The sequence below is a fragment of the Melopsittacus undulatus genome, chromosome 6, assembly GCF_012275295.1.
Source record: "Melopsittacus undulatus isolate bMelUnd1 chromosome 6, bMelUnd1.mat.Z, whole genome shotgun sequence".
NCBI classification, from domain to species: domain Eukaryota; kingdom Metazoa; phylum Chordata; class Aves; order Psittaciformes; family Psittaculidae; genus Melopsittacus; species Melopsittacus undulatus.
In genome coordinates, this window is record NC_047532.1 from 34,579,015 (window position 1) to 34,597,084 (window position 18,070).

General features: G+C 49.9%; 1 protein-coding gene and 1 long non-coding RNA gene across 3 annotated transcripts; both read left to right on the forward strand.

Annotated features, from left to right (window-relative positions):
* Positions 1 to 1,681: 1,681 nt before the first annotated feature.
* LOC115946192 (uncharacterized) lies at positions 1,682 to 5,252 on the forward strand. 2 transcript variants are annotated; one of them, XR_004080299.1, is made up of 3 exons: positions 1,682 to 1,813; positions 2,377 to 2,485; positions 4,884 to 5,252. It is a non-coding gene; the product is annotated as an uncharacterized lncRNA (long non-coding RNA). The 2 variants fall into 2 exon arrangements; XR_004080298.2 differs by lacking the exon at positions 1,682 to 1,813 and adding an exon at positions 1,834 to 2,206.
* Positions 5,253 to 11,917: 6,665 nt separating this feature from the next.
* Positions 11,918 to 17,372, forward strand: APOD (apolipoprotein D). The gene is made up of 5 exons (XM_005147008.3): positions 11,918 to 12,033; positions 12,535 to 12,688; positions 12,980 to 13,101; positions 14,869 to 14,957; positions 16,221 to 17,372. Exons 2-5 carry the CDS (start codon positions 12,566 to 12,568, stop codon positions 16,454 to 16,456), a joined length of 570 nt encoding a protein of 189 aa, XP_005147065.1. The 5' UTR covers positions 11,918 to 12,033; positions 12,535 to 12,565; the 3' UTR covers positions 16,457 to 17,372.
* Positions 17,373 to 18,070: the final 698 nt, after the last annotated feature.

Genomic DNA, 18,070 nt, shown 5'->3' on the forward strand with positions numbered 1-18,070 from the left:
TCCTTACAAGGACAGGCTGCTAATAGCAGAGCAAAGCTGTTGCTATGAGATGTCTCAAAGGAAGAAACTAAAATGGGAAACAAAAACAGTTTTCTATTTGACTGAAAATGGGTCAGTCACAGCCTTCTGCTGCTCTATGACTGTTCTTTCCTGAAAAACAGGAGCACTGCCTCTAAACAGCCTCATTACCTGGGGGAGCGGGGGGTCAGATCCCTGCAAAGAAGAGTTCTTACCTTCCAGTACTGTGGCCAGGAAGTGCCAGACCCAGCAACTGCAGACAGGCTGGGCAGGGAAAAGCCCTTCTAGTAACGAGTGAGGTCCGAGCCATCCCTCAGCATCCCTGTGGATGCTGGGACTTGCAGCATCTCCACCCACCCACTGCTAATGAGCTTTGTGGGACAGGGTTGAATCTGATGTAGCAAACAAATGTGGCTCCTCTCATGGTATCTTAGGGACCGGTGCCTGCACTATCCAGCTGTGGTACAGATGCTGTCCAGCCATCCCTCTGCTTCCCTCATGTCACCACCTCATGCTGGGGTCCCTCTTGCTGGTGTGGGGTTGGCTCTTGCTTTCCCAAATCAATGTGGCCTGACTGAGCTCTGGAAGGGTGCTTTAAATGACACATTTCTTTTAATATTGCACAATGAAATTTCCATGTCACACATTACTGTCTCCTCAGAAAACCTCCTGATAACTGGTATGAGCTACTTTTGTACAATATCCCCAGGGGTCTCTCCTGTTGGGTATATGCAGGATTTCAGTCAGTTCTCCAAGTGCTGGGGCTGCATGGCTTTATGCCTGTTCCCTCTGTCCCAGTGGTGACTGCTAGTGGAGCAGCCAGCAAGCTGTGGGTGCTGCTGGCCAAGCTGGGACCATACCCTCTTACTCTAGGGACCAGCTTTCCCTTCCACTGCTCAACTTTGTTCTCTTTTGTCCTACATGAGATTAAATGGATATGAAAAGAGCTTATCGTTTACTCTTTCCTCATCTGTCTTTGCTAGCTCTGACTTGGAAACTACTGTAAGCTTTCTATATGCCACTGGCTGTAAATGCTTGGAGTCTGCATGCAGCTGTGATACTTGAGGAGGAAAGTAGGCTCCCCTTGGTGATGCTGTGGAGGTAGCTTGTATTACAAGTAGCAGCTGTTGGAAATGCTGGCTGTGCAGTGCTTTTCTATTCCAGATCATCAGTACATGGAGGTTGCCTGGGATCCAGAACCCAGAATGATTTCACTGAACTGCAGTTTATGCAGTGTTGTAATGATTTCTGCCCCCTGCACTGTGAAATGTGAGTAACATCAAGTAGCACTGATTTGCATAGAAAATAAAATAAACTGAGATTTTTAAAGCACATGTCTCAAGTGCCCATTCCTACATTGGTTTTTCTACCCCCTTTGAAGCTCAGGTTGAGATTTAATGGGGCTCAGTAATTAAGGAGGTGGTGGTAGTTCAGCAGGTAGTGTGAAGGCTTGGTGAGAACTGCCTGGAGCAGAATGGGCAGCACACCCATTTCATCAGACAGCTAGAGTGGCCTCTCTGCAAGCACGCACACCATCAGTGCTTGTATTTTATGTGGTTCCCCTCAAATGACAGTGTTGAGAGAGTGGCACAGAGCATTATGTATTGCCTCAGCACTCTGCGTATAACTAATCCAAATGCTATAGTGATGATAAGGAGCTCTTCTCAAGCAGAATGGAGACTTGCAAAGCAAGAAGTGTCTTGAGCCATACAAGGACCTCGTGGCTGAGTCTGGGTTAGGATATCACAGCATGTGAGCTCCAGTCCCTTCCTCTGTCCCCGTGAGAAGTGCTCAGGTGAGCTGTCAGTGATCTTGTGGTTGCCTGGGTGGAAAGCTCTGTGGGAAGAGCAGCAGAGTGCTGGGGCAGGAAGAGCAAGTATTAAGTGTTTCTGTACTGTGCAGATGATCGTGTTTCTGAGCTAGCAGAGCAAAGCCAAGATGAAATCTGGCCTGAAATCCGTTCCCTGAGATAGCCAGACCCTTGTTCTGCCGTAGTGTTGCATTAATGCGGCATTGAGGACAGCTTGTTGTTTTGTTGATGAGTAACAGAGGGAAGAAATCTCAGTTGCATTTGACAGTAATCTTCAAAGCTGGAGGATGGAGGAGCCAGAAGGAAGTTCAGTGAAATCCCCTGGAAGTCCATGCTCATGGCTGCTGTGGTATCCTACAAGGAGTTAGACTGCCAAAGGTGCTTATGACTTTTTGTTGTTGTTTCCCCCATCAAGGGCCAGCTGCTGAGGCTGTGGCAGTGTCCTGCTTTTTTCTGCATGTTTCTCACAAAACTTTGGAAGACAGCAATAATCCAGGTCCTTGGTGCATCCTTTAGCCTTTGTAAAGTGTTTCTGTTTTCCCTTTCAGGCCTGCATGGCTCTCTACAATGATTCTGGGAACCAAAAGGTGCTCCTCTGCATGTCACATTTGCTCTGGTTTACCTTAACACAGCAAGAGGCCTCTTGGGTTCTCCCAGGTAAGCACTGTGAGTCTGGATACTCCAGATATCTTCAGTTCTTTCTGTCTTGACCAAAAAACAAGTCCCGGAACAGTGGCAAATCTCAGTGTACGTCCCAGGCTTCATGACACCTGTGGTTCCTGATTTAGCCAAACATGAAACCTCCACTAGCTGCAGAGGGAGAGTTTAAAAGACACTTTATTGCAGGTGAAGTAAATAAAGGTGATCTTTAAAAGCTGAGAGAAACCAGCTCTCTTCTTAGTGGCAAGAGCTGCAGAGGAAGTGGTTCATTTCAGGCAGAGGTGAGAAGCAGCAAGTTGCTGTAGAGATCCCTTGATTGTCCTGTATTATACTGTTAGTTAGGTATGTATTTATTGCTACAGTGAGCGAGCGATGCAGAGGGTGGGAATGAATGCTTCTGCCTCAGCTTCAAAAGTCTTTACCAGTGTCATGAATGGCTGATGTTCTAGGTTTGCTGTTCTGATGTAGCTGAAGATCTTGAAAAGTTGCAGAGCCAATACAGATATGACCTCTCATGTTACTGGGAACCTGCTTGGCACTGCTGGACAAGGCCCAGCGTTTGGAGGAATGTTTGTAGGCAGCAGGATGTGATTTCTCTTAGATAATGTTGACTATCAGGAGACTTCAGTGTGCCACTCTCCTCTTAAGTGGTGGCCCTGTAGGTGCTGTCTGGTTACTGAACACTGGCAAAGAAATAAATCTGCAAGGGATGCCAAGTGTTAACAAAGCAGCCACTCTCCTGTGCCTAGTAGGTCCAAGCTAAAGGATGCTTCTGTTTCCACTCAGATAATGTGTATGACTGATTTGTGGTGTGCTGGCAGTGTCTCCTATGTAACCTGTTGCTTTGACACCTGGGATGGAGTCACTAATGTTAGGGGAAAGTTTAGGATTTGAGAAGCACTTCTTGCAGGTCTGACTCTAAACCTACATCTGAGGAACTGCCCACTGCCAGAAATGTTTGTGGGGAGAGGCCAGTGATGGCAGTGCTTTCACACATCACACCAATCCTGAAAACACAGATCAAAACATCCCTGGAATAGGAGATTCCCAGGACAGTTTGCTTCTGCTTCCCTAGTGGTTCTTTCCCTGCTCTCAAAAGTCTCTGTGTGGGGACACAGTGTTTCTCATGCAGGCTGCTTCCTGGGGGGGGGTTCCTTGTCTTTCTAGAGAAAAAAGATCAAAGAAACGCATCAGTACTATTGGTTGGAAAAGATTAAGTGCTAAACATGTCAAATGAAGGTTAGGAAGTTGCACTATGGAACTCTACAACAGCTGCAACAGGTCAGAAAGGTCACTGATGTCCTGCTTTGCACTGTGATGCTGGCCCAGCAGCTGTGCCTGCAGCCAGGGCAGTGCAGGGATCAGGGTGCCTTCACAGGCTTGGTGCTTCTGCAGGGTCCTCTGCTCATTGGCACCCAGCTCTGCAACAGTGCCACCCAGTGCACCCTGGAACAGAAAGGAGCCTTGCTTAGCGTTTTAGAAATGTTAAGATCTAGGAAACCCAGGATGGGTTTGTCTTTCTAGCTTGGGGATTCCTCAAACATGATGATGCTGTGAAACAGCAATGGCAGCACCTAGCCTTTTGCCTGTGGTTTTGGAACATGAGGTTTCAGCATCTTGTACAATCACAATGCTTAAAAATGTCTCAGAAACCAACAAAACCCAATACCAGCAGGTTCCTCAGTGAGCAGCCTGAGCCCTGGGATTTGGAGAGATGCTACAAACAGCAGGAGAATTTGTAAGAGAGCCAATTCCACCTCTGGGGCCTGGCCTGCAGCCGTATACATTTAATTCATTCTCAGTGGTGCTGGAAGGGCCACAGGGATAGTGCTGATACAGACATATCATCTGCTCCCCTGGTACCCTTTGAGGAAGAGAGCAGACCTGTGTCCACCTCAGAACAGGGATGAGAAATAACACTTGTGCCCTGACAGAAGCTATCAGGAGGCACAAAGTGGCTGTGTGCACAGGTCTGCTGCAGGATGTAGTGACTTCTCTTGTGGTGTCTTGATGGTGAAGGAGCTCCTGAGAACACTCAGTAGGATATGTGGAGAGCCGTGCACTGACCTGATGAGCTGTGTGGTGAGCACATCTGCTCCAGGCACATGGGCAGCAAGGCTGGCCAGTGGCATTGGCTCGCTGCTGTAAGGGGCAGCTCTGGTCACAGCGCTTGCCTCAGGCAGTGTTCAGGTGTAGTTATCACACACATGGTGCACTGAACATGCAGCAATTTGCTTCCCTCAGGGTGGTTTGATTTCATCCCCTGAGGGCAGTTACCCCCACAGCACCTTCTGTCCACAGAGCTGTAAAAGAGTGGGTCTCTGCCCATCCTCTTTCCTGTGCATGTCACTTTCCTCTGCCCTTAACAGAAGCTGTTTGTGTTTTCATCCCGTAGGTATGGTCAGGAAGTCATTTTTCTGATCTCTTCTGATAAGGAACATGATTATCAGGTTATCTTTAATGAAGGAATCACTGCTATCAGGCAGCTTCAAGCCCCAAGGAATTAACATGGAGAAAGAGTCTGAAGTTTTCTGGCTTCTTGGAAAAATACCTGTATTTTTAAGAGTGAGTATTTCTAAGACTCTATGGTACTGCTGTGCCACTGCCAGCTTTGCAGTTTCATAGCCCTTGCATCACAAAAGTGGCCCAAATACCATGGGTTTTATGGGTTTGCTTAGAAGAGCACATGGTAACATTTGATCTGCCTACCAGTTCCTTGCTTTTACCATCCCCTGTGCCCGCCTACTCCCAGCCAGCATGGCACAAGGTTGTCCATCCCCTTAGTATGGCCCCTTGTACAAAAGCTCTTTCTCATGCGTGACCTGCAGATGATGTGAAGAGCAGTGAAGTTTCTGAGCCTTTAACAGCTCCAGCACACAGACAGAAAAGCCCTGCTCATCTGCAAGCCTAGCAGATCTTCCTTTGCTGTGTTTGCCATGACATCAATAAAAATAGAGACAGGGAAAATGAAAGAAAGAATTTCTGATTTGATTGTCCTCCACCCAGTGGAGTAACCAGGTAAGAGCTGGTCTGTTTTAATGGTATAGTGGAAAAGCTTCTGTCTAGGACTGAGATCCAGCACTTCTGGTCCTGGCACTGTCACTGGCTCCCTATGTGTGCTGAACAAGTCACTTTGCCTACACCAAGCTCCATTACCATCCCAGCCATATTTGCCACCACCCTACCCATGCTGGAAAGCAGAAAACCCCGAAGTACACATTGCAATGCAACACAGTGCTGTTTGCTCATTCTGTTGTTATAATGGATGCCAGAACAAGTGTTATCCCACTTTCCAGAGGCTGGATTACTTTTTGTCGCAGAACAAAAAATGTGTCATCTCCAGTCTCCTGCATGAAAACTGCAACAGGTGGCTTATGAAGTTCTCTGAACTTTTACAGCTTCAGGGAGAAAGGTGCCAGGGATGAGGGTAGACATTAAACACTGTTGTGCTGCTTTTAGCAAGCACCAGGGTTAACCATCACCCCACATGCACCTTGCCCAAGGACCCTGAACTGCATCTCGGGTGAAAGCACTTCAGGGTCTTTTTCGGCGTAACTCTGGGGCCTGCCTGCCAGAAGTGCTGGTGGTACCTGTCACCTTGTGGGGTCAAGTGCTGCAGGAGAAGTAATTTTCCTGGTGGGTCTTTAACCAGGGTTACTATGACAATCCGTCAGCAGGCTGCTAGCACCCTGTGTCCTTATGTTCCCTTCGTGGTTTCTGCCTACTCAGAGGTGTTGAAGCATTCAGACCACAGCGAAATACCTTCCCATTCCAACTCTAATGAGGTGCAACCATGGCTCCAGGAAGCATGACTAATGAGGGAACTGGCAGGAGAGGGAATACACCCTGATAAAGCCCCACACCTCCATCATCTACCGCAGGGAGGGATGTGGCAGTCCCTGCATCCCACCAGAGACATCCAGTGGGTGGCTGGAGTATGACTGTGTGGCCTCTTTTCTTATAGAAAGCAGTGCATGAATGCTTGTGCAGGTAGGTACCCTGACAACTCTCCAGAGATAATGGAGATCAAGTACTCTTATATAGCCAAGGAGCACTTTGATAGGGGGAAAGTGCCTGCAGAAAATATGCCTGAGGGCTTGGGAAAGGGTATTTTTAAAGAGGGTAAGATAGCACAGTGGCTTGGCTGTGTGGCATGAGGTGGCTCAGAGGAGGTGCAGGATGGAGTCATCTGGTGGGTGCAATGGTCTCCATCCCAACAAGGCACTCCAACACTGAGTTTTCTTGGGGCCAGCACTGTTGTGGAGAAGGTGCTGGTGCTTTTACTGGGAACTGCCACAGCACCATGTGCACGTATAGGAAGCACCTCTCCTCCTCGTCGTCTTCACATACTCAGCCCCTGCACTAAGTCCCAGCCTCATCCCCTCCCTGCACACCTTTATCTACAAGTGAAACTTGCTATGAATGGTATCTCTGTGCTATTTCAGACTGCAACTATATTAAATCAAAGTCAGAGCACTGACCACCAAATCTGTTACTTATTTTCTGTATAATGTAAAGCTCAGTCTAGCAAACACTGTAGCCTGTGTTGCAATGCAAGGCATGTGTGCTTGGGCTCACTGGCCTCAATACAGCTATTCATGGGCAAAGCTAAACACATATGCCAGTGTCTTTGCACTCTGCAGGCTGTGAGATGTGACTTGCTCTTTCAGAATGGTGATTCTTAGAATTCTTCTCTGACTGTGGTGTGAGACTAGGTGGCTCAGAGACAGGACTTGAAAATGCTGTCCTGGCTGGTGGAGGAGTCCATCAGGGCTAAACTGCCACCCTTAGGTCTTCCAGATGCATACATAAATATATAAAAAACAGTCTTGAGGTGTAAGACCAGAGGATATCTGAGGGTTTGAGGCTACCCCAAACACTGTACATGATTACTGCACTCCTGGTAGCTGATGCAAGTTGCTGACTTGAAGCTGGCTGCAAAGTGCTCCTGCATTAGGAGAGTCCCTGTCCCTGCTGATGGGCTCCTCACTTGAGTGGCAGGACAGCATCATCTGCAGGAGATTTTTTAACTGTGTTTCTTAACGCAATAGAGTCTTTTCTCTCCTTCTGTGAGCAGAGCTACAGTTACCCACACATTGTAAATCTGTGTCACAAGGAAGATGTAGGTTGTATACAGGTCATACAAAATATAATTGTGTAACTTCAGTAATGCATTCCTGAATGAAGGTGCTGAAATAGCATTTAGCTGCAGAAAATAGGGCTGTGGGCTTTAAACAGCCTTACTTGGGCATCTCTTAGAGCTGATGGTGCTGTGAACAGATCACTGCCTCTGGGAAAACGAAGTCCCTTTGCAGAGGCACTCTCTAAGTATATTTAATGACATTTTTAAAAGCTTTGAAATTATGTTTCAGTACGCTGGGGGCTGCTTAAGGAGTCCTGAAAAAAAGCATTGTGAATCCATGGGGGAATGTAGGAGCGATCCTCCAAGAAGCGGGATGCCGAGCCTGCCAGTAAGCACCAGGGTGCCTGTTGAGGTTCGGCTTGGCAGAGGGGACAAAGCACCCTGAGCTGAGATGTGCCTGAGCTACAGCAGCCAGGGCCATGTAGCACCCCAGCACTTAAACCTGAGCAAGCATTCACATACCAGGGCCCTGGGATCAGAGCTTGGGATCTGCTCCCACATCCACTCTGTCCTACTAGGCAGTCCTACTCTGCCCCCTTCTGTATGTGCTTCCTGGCCTACGCCTGCCCTGTGCAGTACCTGGCATGTGCTGTGATAACCCAGCAGCAAAACTGCAACAACAAACATTTTTTAATGTTATTTAGCAGCAAATGGCTGCTCAATGTGAAGCGCTTCTGGGCCATACTGAAAAGCCAGGATTAGGTGCACTGCTTGGACTCTACTTTTTATATTGAGCACATCTGCAGGGGTGAGACGCCGCAGGGCTAAAGCATTACCACCAGTCCAACTCTGCAGTGTAGTCCTGTCTGCAGAGTCCTGCCTGCTGTCACTTTTATCCCCCTTTGTCCTTGTTTTTCTTCTATTTTGTTTTTTCTGCTTTCAGAAGAACAGGGATCCCTCTGGCTTCTCTCTCCAGGGACTCGGACCTTGGCAGCAGCGCCGAGCAGTTCAGGGAACCTTCCTGAGAGCCCAGGAGAGCCACTGCTTGTCTTGCCATGATAGGGCTTGTCCCTTAAATGCAATATCTTTTTAAGTTTTCCAACTTCTTAAATCTCTCTCTTTGGTTTCTTGTGTTTTGACTACATAATTGGATAACTTCCATGGTGGAGAGCTATTCAGTAATTGTATGTGTGTGAATCACATCTTCTGTGCGCTTGCCTTGGATTGAGTTCGCGTATCCCAAAGGCCAGTTCATGCTTCCAGAGCCTGTTTACTTCCTTTACTGTCATAACTGTGATTTGTAATTTTACACCATTTTGCATAAACAGATTTCAAAGCACTTTCTGCCACTCCTAGAAACAGGAAAATTCCCACTTGCCTTCCCTTTCTCTGCCTTTTCTCCTGCAAGTTCATGTTTGTTTCTGTGTACATGTCACAACTTGTCTGGCCCCATTTCCTTTAGAGGAGAAGAAAACCAGCATGGGGATGCAGTGTGATAAGATAGCCTTTCCCTGGGGAGCCGGGTCCCCACCAGGCCAGGCCAGCTAAACCTCTGTTAAATAGGTTCCAGGAGCTGACTTCAGGGTGGCCTAGGGTGTGCAATGGGACCATCTCACTTCTGCACTAAGTCAGGTTAGCCGCAGGTAGGACTTTGTGGTCCCAGGCATGGATTTTATCTTCAGCTCCATTTTATTCCGACAAGGGGGCGTTCTTTGCTGGCAGCACTCAGTGCTGTTGCCTCCTCTTCCCAGAACCAGACAAGCCTTGTCTCTGAAAGACACAACTTGGTAACACAAGAAGCTCCTGGCCAATGTAGCCCATGCATACATGCCCTGAAAGCAGTGCTGTCTCACCCCCATGCACAGCCTCTGTGTGCCCCAAACAATGGGCTTCCTCACCTGCCCACCCCTGGACATACCGCAAAACTCCTGCCATCTCACCCCAAGTGTGGGGTATGCTTTGCATCCACTCCTGCCTCCCCATGCACACACACTGCTCATACACCCCATCTGCACCCATGCAGGCAATGCTGCCTTGTCGTCCAACCTCTGCAGCTCTCCATGCTCCCTGTGCTGGGCACACACCCCGTACACCCAGCTTGCAGCTTCCTCATCACCTAGAAATGTGGGGCAGGCTTCATTCTTGCATGAAGTGCTCAGAGTGTGTCTGGTGCCCCCCTCTTTGCCCTGTTTTACCCCCCAGCTCTCCTCTTTCCTGTCCTCCCACCCCTGTTCCAGCTTCCTGCCCTTTGATGTGCCTCCCCTCCTCTGCTCCAGGGTATGAACTGCTTACCAGGTGGAGATGACTTCTCCCCACCCCGCAATTAGGCGTGATTATAATGTTATGCTTTTCCCCAAACCCTTGCTCTTGTATGCACTGAAGGTGGACAGGCTCATGAGCAGAGTCCTGCTCTGGGTTAAAGACTGGCAGGACATGGAGCAGGGCCTGGGTCTGTGCGGGTGAGCGGTGCAGGTGGGTGCTGGAGGTGCGATGACAGGAGGGTCCTGGTGGCCCTGAGCAGGGACCCAGCTGCAGCAGCTCAAGCCTGCTCCATTCCAGCACAGGAGCAGCACATACCTGGGTGCTTCCCTCTGTGGTCAGGCAGAGCCCAGAAATGTGCCCCTGGGGAAGGCGCAGCCAGCACTTGCATGGAGACAGGTCCCAGCAGCCAGCAGCAGTTTCAGCTGTCAGGTCTTGTCATCTGTACATCAAGGCATGCGGTGCGCCTCAGCATCCGTGGGATGCCCTTTGACTGGCAGCAGCCAGTGGAGTGGGGCTCCACGTGTGGCAACCCCTGGCCTTCTGAAGGTACTGACTTTGGGTGGAGGTGGGACCCCTGTGTCTCCTACCAAGACATGGGTTTGCTTTGAGGAATGTCAGCTCTTGGTGGCTCCTCATTGCCTCCTGACCATATCCTAGCTGAATGTACACTCCTGCAGTGGGTTTCATGGAGCCCAACTGGGTGAATGCCTCACTGCTCTGGACTGATTTGGCCACAGGGTGCTGGGAGCCAAAACTGCAGTGCCCAGCCAAGGCTGGCCATTCTACAGTGCTTTCTCCTCCCGTTGCTCTGCAGGATGCAGGCAGCCAAGTTCAGGATTAAAACTGAGCTTGCTGGTCTGTTTGTGGGGTATCCCACTTCTGCAGTGCACTATGATATGGCAGCTCTCATACTGTTCAGGTCAGGTTCTTCTAACCTGCTTGTATCACAAGAGGTGCAGATGAACAGGGGGCTTGCAGAGGGTCTCACATGGGCAGCCAGAGCAACTCCATCAGGGACATGCTGTGCCAAACTACTGAGGGAGCTGGGTGCAGTGAGGGAGAGCCCCTGGGTGTTCCCCTGCCCCACATCAAGTGCTGCTGGCAGGGTCATGGTGCTTCCCTGAGCTCTTCATCCCTAGCTGGCGCTGCTGGGTCTGCATCTGCATTGGATAAGCCACACTCAGCTGTGATGGCCATTGAGGTGCTGGGAGGACCTCGGCTGTGGTCATGTTTCAGAGCACACCTTGGCAGTGTGTCCCTTACACGCTGGAAAGGGACAAGACTTAGCTATTTGTTGCTTTTTTTGGGGGGGTGCATTTGGGCAGCCAGGGGCTCGAGTGTATGTGTGCATGTATAAGGTACAAGGTGCAGCATGTAAAAACATACCTAGGAAGAAAATCTCAACAGAGATCAGATTAAAAGAAGATGTAATTAAACACAGAGAGCATCCTGGCTGTTACTTGGCTCTCCTTGCATAACTCTCGGGACCAGCTGCCTTCACAGATGGCTGCTCTGCTGTCAAAGTCATTTGCTGGGCACCTCTTGGAAAAACTGCCAGGTCAGCACAGAACTAATTGCACTACAACTTTCCCTGTAATGAGATTTCAAAGTCTAGAGGACAAATCACAGAGAGGCCTTGTAGGCCCCCAGATGAGCAATGACCCCTGCTACTTAACCCTCCCCATGTACTCTTGTGAGTGACTGTAATAAGGATGAGGATGCTGCAGTGACCTGGAGGGTCTCCAGAACTCAAATGGACCATGGCAAAGGAGACTGCATGTCCCCCCTTCAAACATGGTGATGGCTGCTTCTGGGCCAGAGGGAGCAGGACAGGAGCTGCTGCTATCCCCTTCCCCTGCCGTTTGCACCCAGGTCTGAGGCTCTCAAGGGCAGCTGAATGGCTCTGCGCACAGAGCTCTGCAGCTGTGAAGTGATTCCCAGACACATGGGGTGCTTTTGTTTGGCTGGGTGAGCAGCCAAGTTGCAGCCCATCTCCAGCTTCATACCAGCTGCAGATCTAAGGCAGCTGACTGGCCTGCCAAACAAACACAGCACATCGAGGACCAGGGCGTGGCTTGTGCTGGTGCTGTATAATGATGATCCCAGTGTGCTTATAAAGAGGTGGTGTGGACAGCTCACCACCGAGCTGTTCTTGCAGCCTTGGCCCTCAGCAGAGCATCACTCCACCTCCTCAGCCAAGGTACGTTTCTGAAATTAGAGATTCAAACTGGGAGCTGTGCATGTGTTCACAGCAGAGCCCATGGCCCACAGCTGGAGGCAGAATGGGCTTTCCTTTTAAACTTGGGCAAAATGCACTCTTCCTATGACGGAGATTTTGGCCAAGGAAGCAGAGCAGCCCTATGCTGCAGGGTCTGTAGGTGCCAACCTGCCCCAAGTACCTGAAGCACATGGGCAGCATCCTGGCTCCAGGGGCTGTTTGGGAGTGAGAAGCACAGCTCCCACCTCTGCTCCACTAGAAAATGTATCCTTCCTCTCCTTGCAGCATGCTTTTGGTAATCGATTCATGTTTTATTTGGTGCCGATTTAATTCTTGAACAACTTCCCTCTAATGCAGTGCTGTGTAAATCCTGACACATGAATCATAGAATCACAGAATGGCTTGGGTTGGAAGGGACCTTAAAGATCATCTAATTCCAACCCCGCTGCCACAGGTCATTTGAGCTGTGTTTGTCTTCCCCAGGTCTATTTCTTGCCTGCATCCTGGTGCAGCCATGCTGACTACAGCAGCACGGCTCTCAGTCCTGTTCAGCCTCCTTGGCTTTGGGAAATGCCAGATGTTTCACATGGGACCATGCCCAGACCCAGCAGTTCAAGAAGACTTCGATATCAACCAGGTGTGAAAAGGTTTCTAAAGTCTCAAGACAGGCAGCGAGTTAGGCTAAGGGGGCATGGGAAGGATGGCAAAGTGCCTGGGTCATGGGAGGGTGGCCAGGTCTGCTCTTGATACCTTGTGCTGGAGCTGCCAGCACAGGTCTGCGACCCTGCTAACCCCCACAGCCTCCTGCGCCACAGAGGGGGAGACTCAAATGAACTGAGCATACAAAACTGTGCTGGCAAAAAAAGGCAGGGCGCTCTGCCTCAGTCCTCTCATGCTAAAAGCATCTCTTTGGGCTTTCTTCTATCAGTATTTGGGCAAATGGTACGAGATAGAGAAGCTGCCCTCAGGTTTCGAGAAAGGAAGCTGCATCCAGGCAAATTACTCATTGAAGGAAAATGGGAAGTTCAAGGTGATCAACAAGGAGCTGCTGTAAGTGTTTGCATTTGGGCTGTGTCCTCCCTGCAGCGGTGGCACTCCTGTCTCCAAATTGCCTGTTTCTGGTCTGTGGTTATGGTAGCTTTGCTGGGACAATGGGCTTTGCTGCAGTTATGGCAGAGATGCAGGTCTCTGGTTTCTGCCAGTGCTTCCCTGGAGCTCACCGGGTCTCTGTCTTGTTATCCAAGGTGAGTTGTGAGAAAACAGATCACATGCACATGGTGACTCCAGTGCGAAATAGCCTGGGTCTCCTCCTGACTGGTTTTTGATCCCCAGTGATGGCTGAGAAGCTGGATGCCCCATCCTGGGGAGGGTCACAGGGCTGCGTATAGGTAAGGCAGCCACCACCTTGTGCCCCTGTGAGCTGAGAGGTGCCTGTGCCCTGTGCTCCAGAGTAAAGAGATCCGACAAAAAGGGGCAGGGAAGGTGAAGCATGCACATAATTTTTACTTAAGCAAATATTTATCAGCCTTTTTCTAGAGCATTTACCTTGTACTGGTAGTAACTGCTGAGTAAGGGGACCAGCAATTGTTGTTGACAGTTTAAATCAGTGAGCAAAGCTAATGCACTGATTGTTCCCATTATTATACATGATGGTTTGCAATTACCCCAAGCCCTCCTGGCTTTCTGCATAGGCAGATGCAGATATTAATGAATCTGTTTTCACCACCAGTCCCAGCTGGTGCTGCTCTGAGAAGCTGAATGAATGAGAGGGAAGGAGCAAGTGGTGAAAGCAGTGCTGTCCCCTGTGCTCCCTGGCATGGCATGAGGACTTTGTTCTGGCTCACAATGACAACAACACAGCCACACATCCCTTGTGTCTGGCAGAGAACAGTGTCCATGCTGCTCACTGACTGTGCAGCACTGTCTCTGCAGCTCCACTGCTAGGGCAGTGCTGGGCAAACAGCTGTACACTGATCTGTGCCTGCACTGATCTATGGGAGATCAATCTGACCGGTAGTGGGACCACTGCAGCAGCTCAGGACCCTGAATGTTTTGGTTCAGGTATGCACTGTGCATGGCCCAGCATCAGCCCCATGACCTCAGCTGCTGGCAGCATTAGCTCCTGCCTCTTCAGGTGTTCCTGTTTCATAGGGAAGCACTTTCCTGCCCCACAGGCAGCGTCCAGGTCTTGAGACAGCCAGGGAAAGATGCAATTATAAGATAGGCAGTTCAAGTCGTAGGGCTTGTTTCCAGCAGGGCAGTGCTCTGAACCAGCAGTGAAACAAACCCTGGATTACCTGGTTTACAAGGACAGATAATGTGTGTGTGCAGGAATGTGCTGTGCCCTGGCAAAACCACAGGTGATTAAGCAGAGATGAGCACATGCCTTCCACAGCTAGCAGAACCTGAGCTGTTTCCTGGCACATCCAGCACATGAGTGCTGGGATCCTCCCACCCTGCAGAGAAGTCTTGCTCTGTCTCTTCTCTGTCACTGTTCCCTTGGCACTGAAGTACACCCCAGTGGCAGGGGCACTTGGAGAGAGGCATGCTGGGGCACTGGGGTGGTTTAACCTGGGAGAGCATTTTCCCTGCTGTGCCTGAGCCAGGCCCCGGTGTGCCCAGGGTGCTGCTGAAACCATCCCCAGGGATGAGCTGTCCCTATAGACGGGGATGCTGTGGTTAGCTGGGTGCATGCTTTGGCCTCCTCTTAGCAGGTAGATGCACCACAAGGGATTATGTTGCAAAAAGCAAAAAAAAAAAAAAAAGTGATTTCGAAGTGAGCTGATTTAATTTCTCACCTTGTCATTCTCCCCTTAGCTCCAATGGCAAAGTCAACGAGGTTGAAGGAGAAATCATGCACATGGATGTAAAGGAGCCGGCCAAGCTGGGTGTCCGCTTTAACTGGTGTAAGTGTGTGGCTGGGAGGCTCACAGTGGTCTGATGACATTCATACATCATTTACAGCCACAGTGGTGGAGCACTTTTCATCAGCTGATGTCAAAGCAAGAAGGCCCAGCAGCATTAGTGTCTCTCCAGGTCATTTCACAGATGGGGACTGGGAGGAGAGAGATGGGGGAGCTGCAACAAGGGTCAGCAATAGGCTTGTTTTTCTGAATGTAGTGGTATAGCTTCTAGCCCACCCTGCCTCTGCTTACAAGTGCCTTTTAATAACCATTAATAATATAGTTTTGTTTGCCTTTGCTTCCCTTGTCAAGGTAGCACACAATGGGCCTGCTGAGGTGCAGTGTGTTTTATTCCCATTACACAGCACTTTGTCTGCAGCAACATTTTGGAAAGCGAGCAGAAGCCTTGCCTTGGCTCTCTTTTTATTCTGCTCCCTCACACCTTTTCTTTGGCTATTTCATAGCACTCACACACAGAGATTATTTAGAGAAATGGGTGGAGCAGGGCACTTGCAAAGGAGATACAATTATTGTTCATGAGCACAGCCAGTCTTAATTACGATGCTAAGGCATCACCTGCAGCCGTTTCAGCCACAACATGTGCAACCCCAACCATCCTTACAGGATGTGAGCCTCAAGAAAACAGCACTTTGCTCTCCTAAGTACATCAGAAACAAATATTGCCTGCCTACTGGACCCACCTCTGCTTTGTGCCTGATGAAGCAAAGTGGCTGTCCCCCACTGGAGCAAATGCTTTGAGCATAGCAGCCTGATGGAGAACAGGATCTGTCCCAGGTGGCTGGTGCTGGTGGGATGGACTGGACCATAGTGATTTCTACTGCCTGGGTTCCAGCTGGTTCCATGAGCAGAGCACTCTGGGGCAGTGGGTGGCGTGGAGAGAGGTGGTGATTTGTGCTCCTCAGATCACCATTGTCAGCTCCCAGCTCTACAGCAAGCACCCTCACAGGGGTGCAAGCAGGGCTGGCTTTTGGTGGCCTGGATGAGCTGATCAGGGCAGTGTTAACTTTCCAACAAGACCTTCCTAGCCAGGGCTGTGTGGCTTTCTAGAGCCCCACTGGACAAAACAAGGAATCCTGATAGGCTTTTATTTTAGGCTTTCATAAATTATAGCTCCTTATACCGACCACAGTTATGTGGCTCAGGAGCAGCCAAAGTGGGAACAGCACCAGGAGCTGTGGCTTTAGTGCTGCAGAGCAGCGCAGAGTCAGCTATGCATCACATTCACGGTGCTCTTCTTTCCCCTAGTCATGCCTTCAGCCCCTTACTGGGTCATCTCCACTGACTATGAAAACTACTCACTGGTTTACTCCTGCACCAATATTCTCTGGCTCTTCCACATTGACTATGCCTGGATTTTATCAAGAGCTCCAGACATGCACCCAGAAACCGTGGAGCACCTGAAGAGTGTTCTCCAGTCCTACAAGATCGACACTGAGAAAATGATGCCCACGGATCAACTTAACTGCCCTTCTGAGATGTAACTCTGGCATGCAGTGACACAGCACCAGACCAGCGATGAACTTTGTTGCTTTCTGTATTATCCATTAGAATTTCTCTATGTAAGAGAGAAATGTAATAATCCCTCGCTAACAGTAGTTTGCCAGCCTTGAGTTATGCTTTGCTGTTGTTCTATCACTCTTCCCCTTTTTTTCTCGCTCTGACTTTTGCAGGGTAACTGATTCAAAGCTAATGGGCGAAGAAAAGAAACTCTGAAGTGCAAACGTGCAGCTCTGCTATTGCTGTGAGTCCTCCTCTATGTGGACAGGAAAGGGTATGAAACGTGATGTACAAGTATTAATCCCACAAAAAAAACTTTCATCGCACAGCCCCAGGTTTGTTTTCCGTTTTTGTCTTAATGCTTCTGGGCTTGCTGTGAGTCTGTGGTGTCTGAGCTACACCGCAGGCACTGCCTTATGAGGGGCAGCATCCAAACACAGTGCATCAGTCCTGCAGACCTGGAACTTAGGCTGCGGTCTCGAGTGTTTTCTGGTGCAGGCCTGCAAGCATATGTTGCTGCCACGTCAGCAGGCCTCCTGACTAGGAATCAGATTTGGCCCTTTGTATTTAAAGTCTAAAAATGTCCAGAAATTCAGCATTGCTCCATCCCCAGTGTCTGTATGTGTCCTCTCTCACCTCTAGTGAGGCTGGTCCTGCACACCCAAGGGGTCAGCTCTGAGAGTGCTCATAAGCAGATAGAAAGAGATGAGGCTGCTCCACTGTTCTCTCTCCTGGAAGCTCTTCCCTGAAGAGACATCTGCCTTATGTCCTGCTTACCGCTTTTGTATGCACTGAGTGCCCGCTGGCACTGCATCTGCCCTGGCAGGTGTCCACCAGGCACCACAACAACTCTGCTTGAATAGCACTGATGCAGCTCATTAAAAATGAAATTAAAACATCCGCTTTGGGGCTTTTGTACTTCCCAGCTGCATGACTGTTCCAAGGGACTGGGGGGCTTGGTGTGTGGGGTCTGCCCCTCCTCTGAGGCCACAGCACCACCAGACCGGGAATGCAGTGCCATGTAAGAAAGCATGTCTGAAGTCAGATGATTTGCCTCAGGAGCCTGGAGGTCTTTCCAGCTCTCTGGTGTTGGATGTGTGGGCTTCCGCCATTGTCTGAGCCCTGCCAGCATTGTGGCTTTGGCTGGCAGTGATGCCCTTCTCTTGCTGCTTTTACTGACATGAAAACAATGGTGTAGATGTAGCATGCTCTAAACCTGCAGGAAATGTTCCACACTTATTGTGGTGGCACCCTTATTGGCATGGATGTGCAGCAAAGCACTTCTGTGCCTTGGGAAAGCTACAGGAGCTGAGCAGGGAGCCAATGCTCCCGTCATCTTCACCACTTGGACGAGGCTGAGGTGGCAGTGAACACCAGAAACAGCTGCCACGTTCGAGCCATTATCCCCGTAAAGGTTTAAATCCTAACGGCACAGCGGCTGTGCCACAAAATCACTCTGCCCACACCCCGGCTGTACGGGGGCCGGAGGGGCCGGCGGCCTCGGGATTTTGGCGCAGGCCAGCTCACCGCTGCTGCACAGCCTCCTGCTGGCTGGCTCTGCAGACGGGAGCCCTGCGGCAGGAACCCCGGGCAGGGAG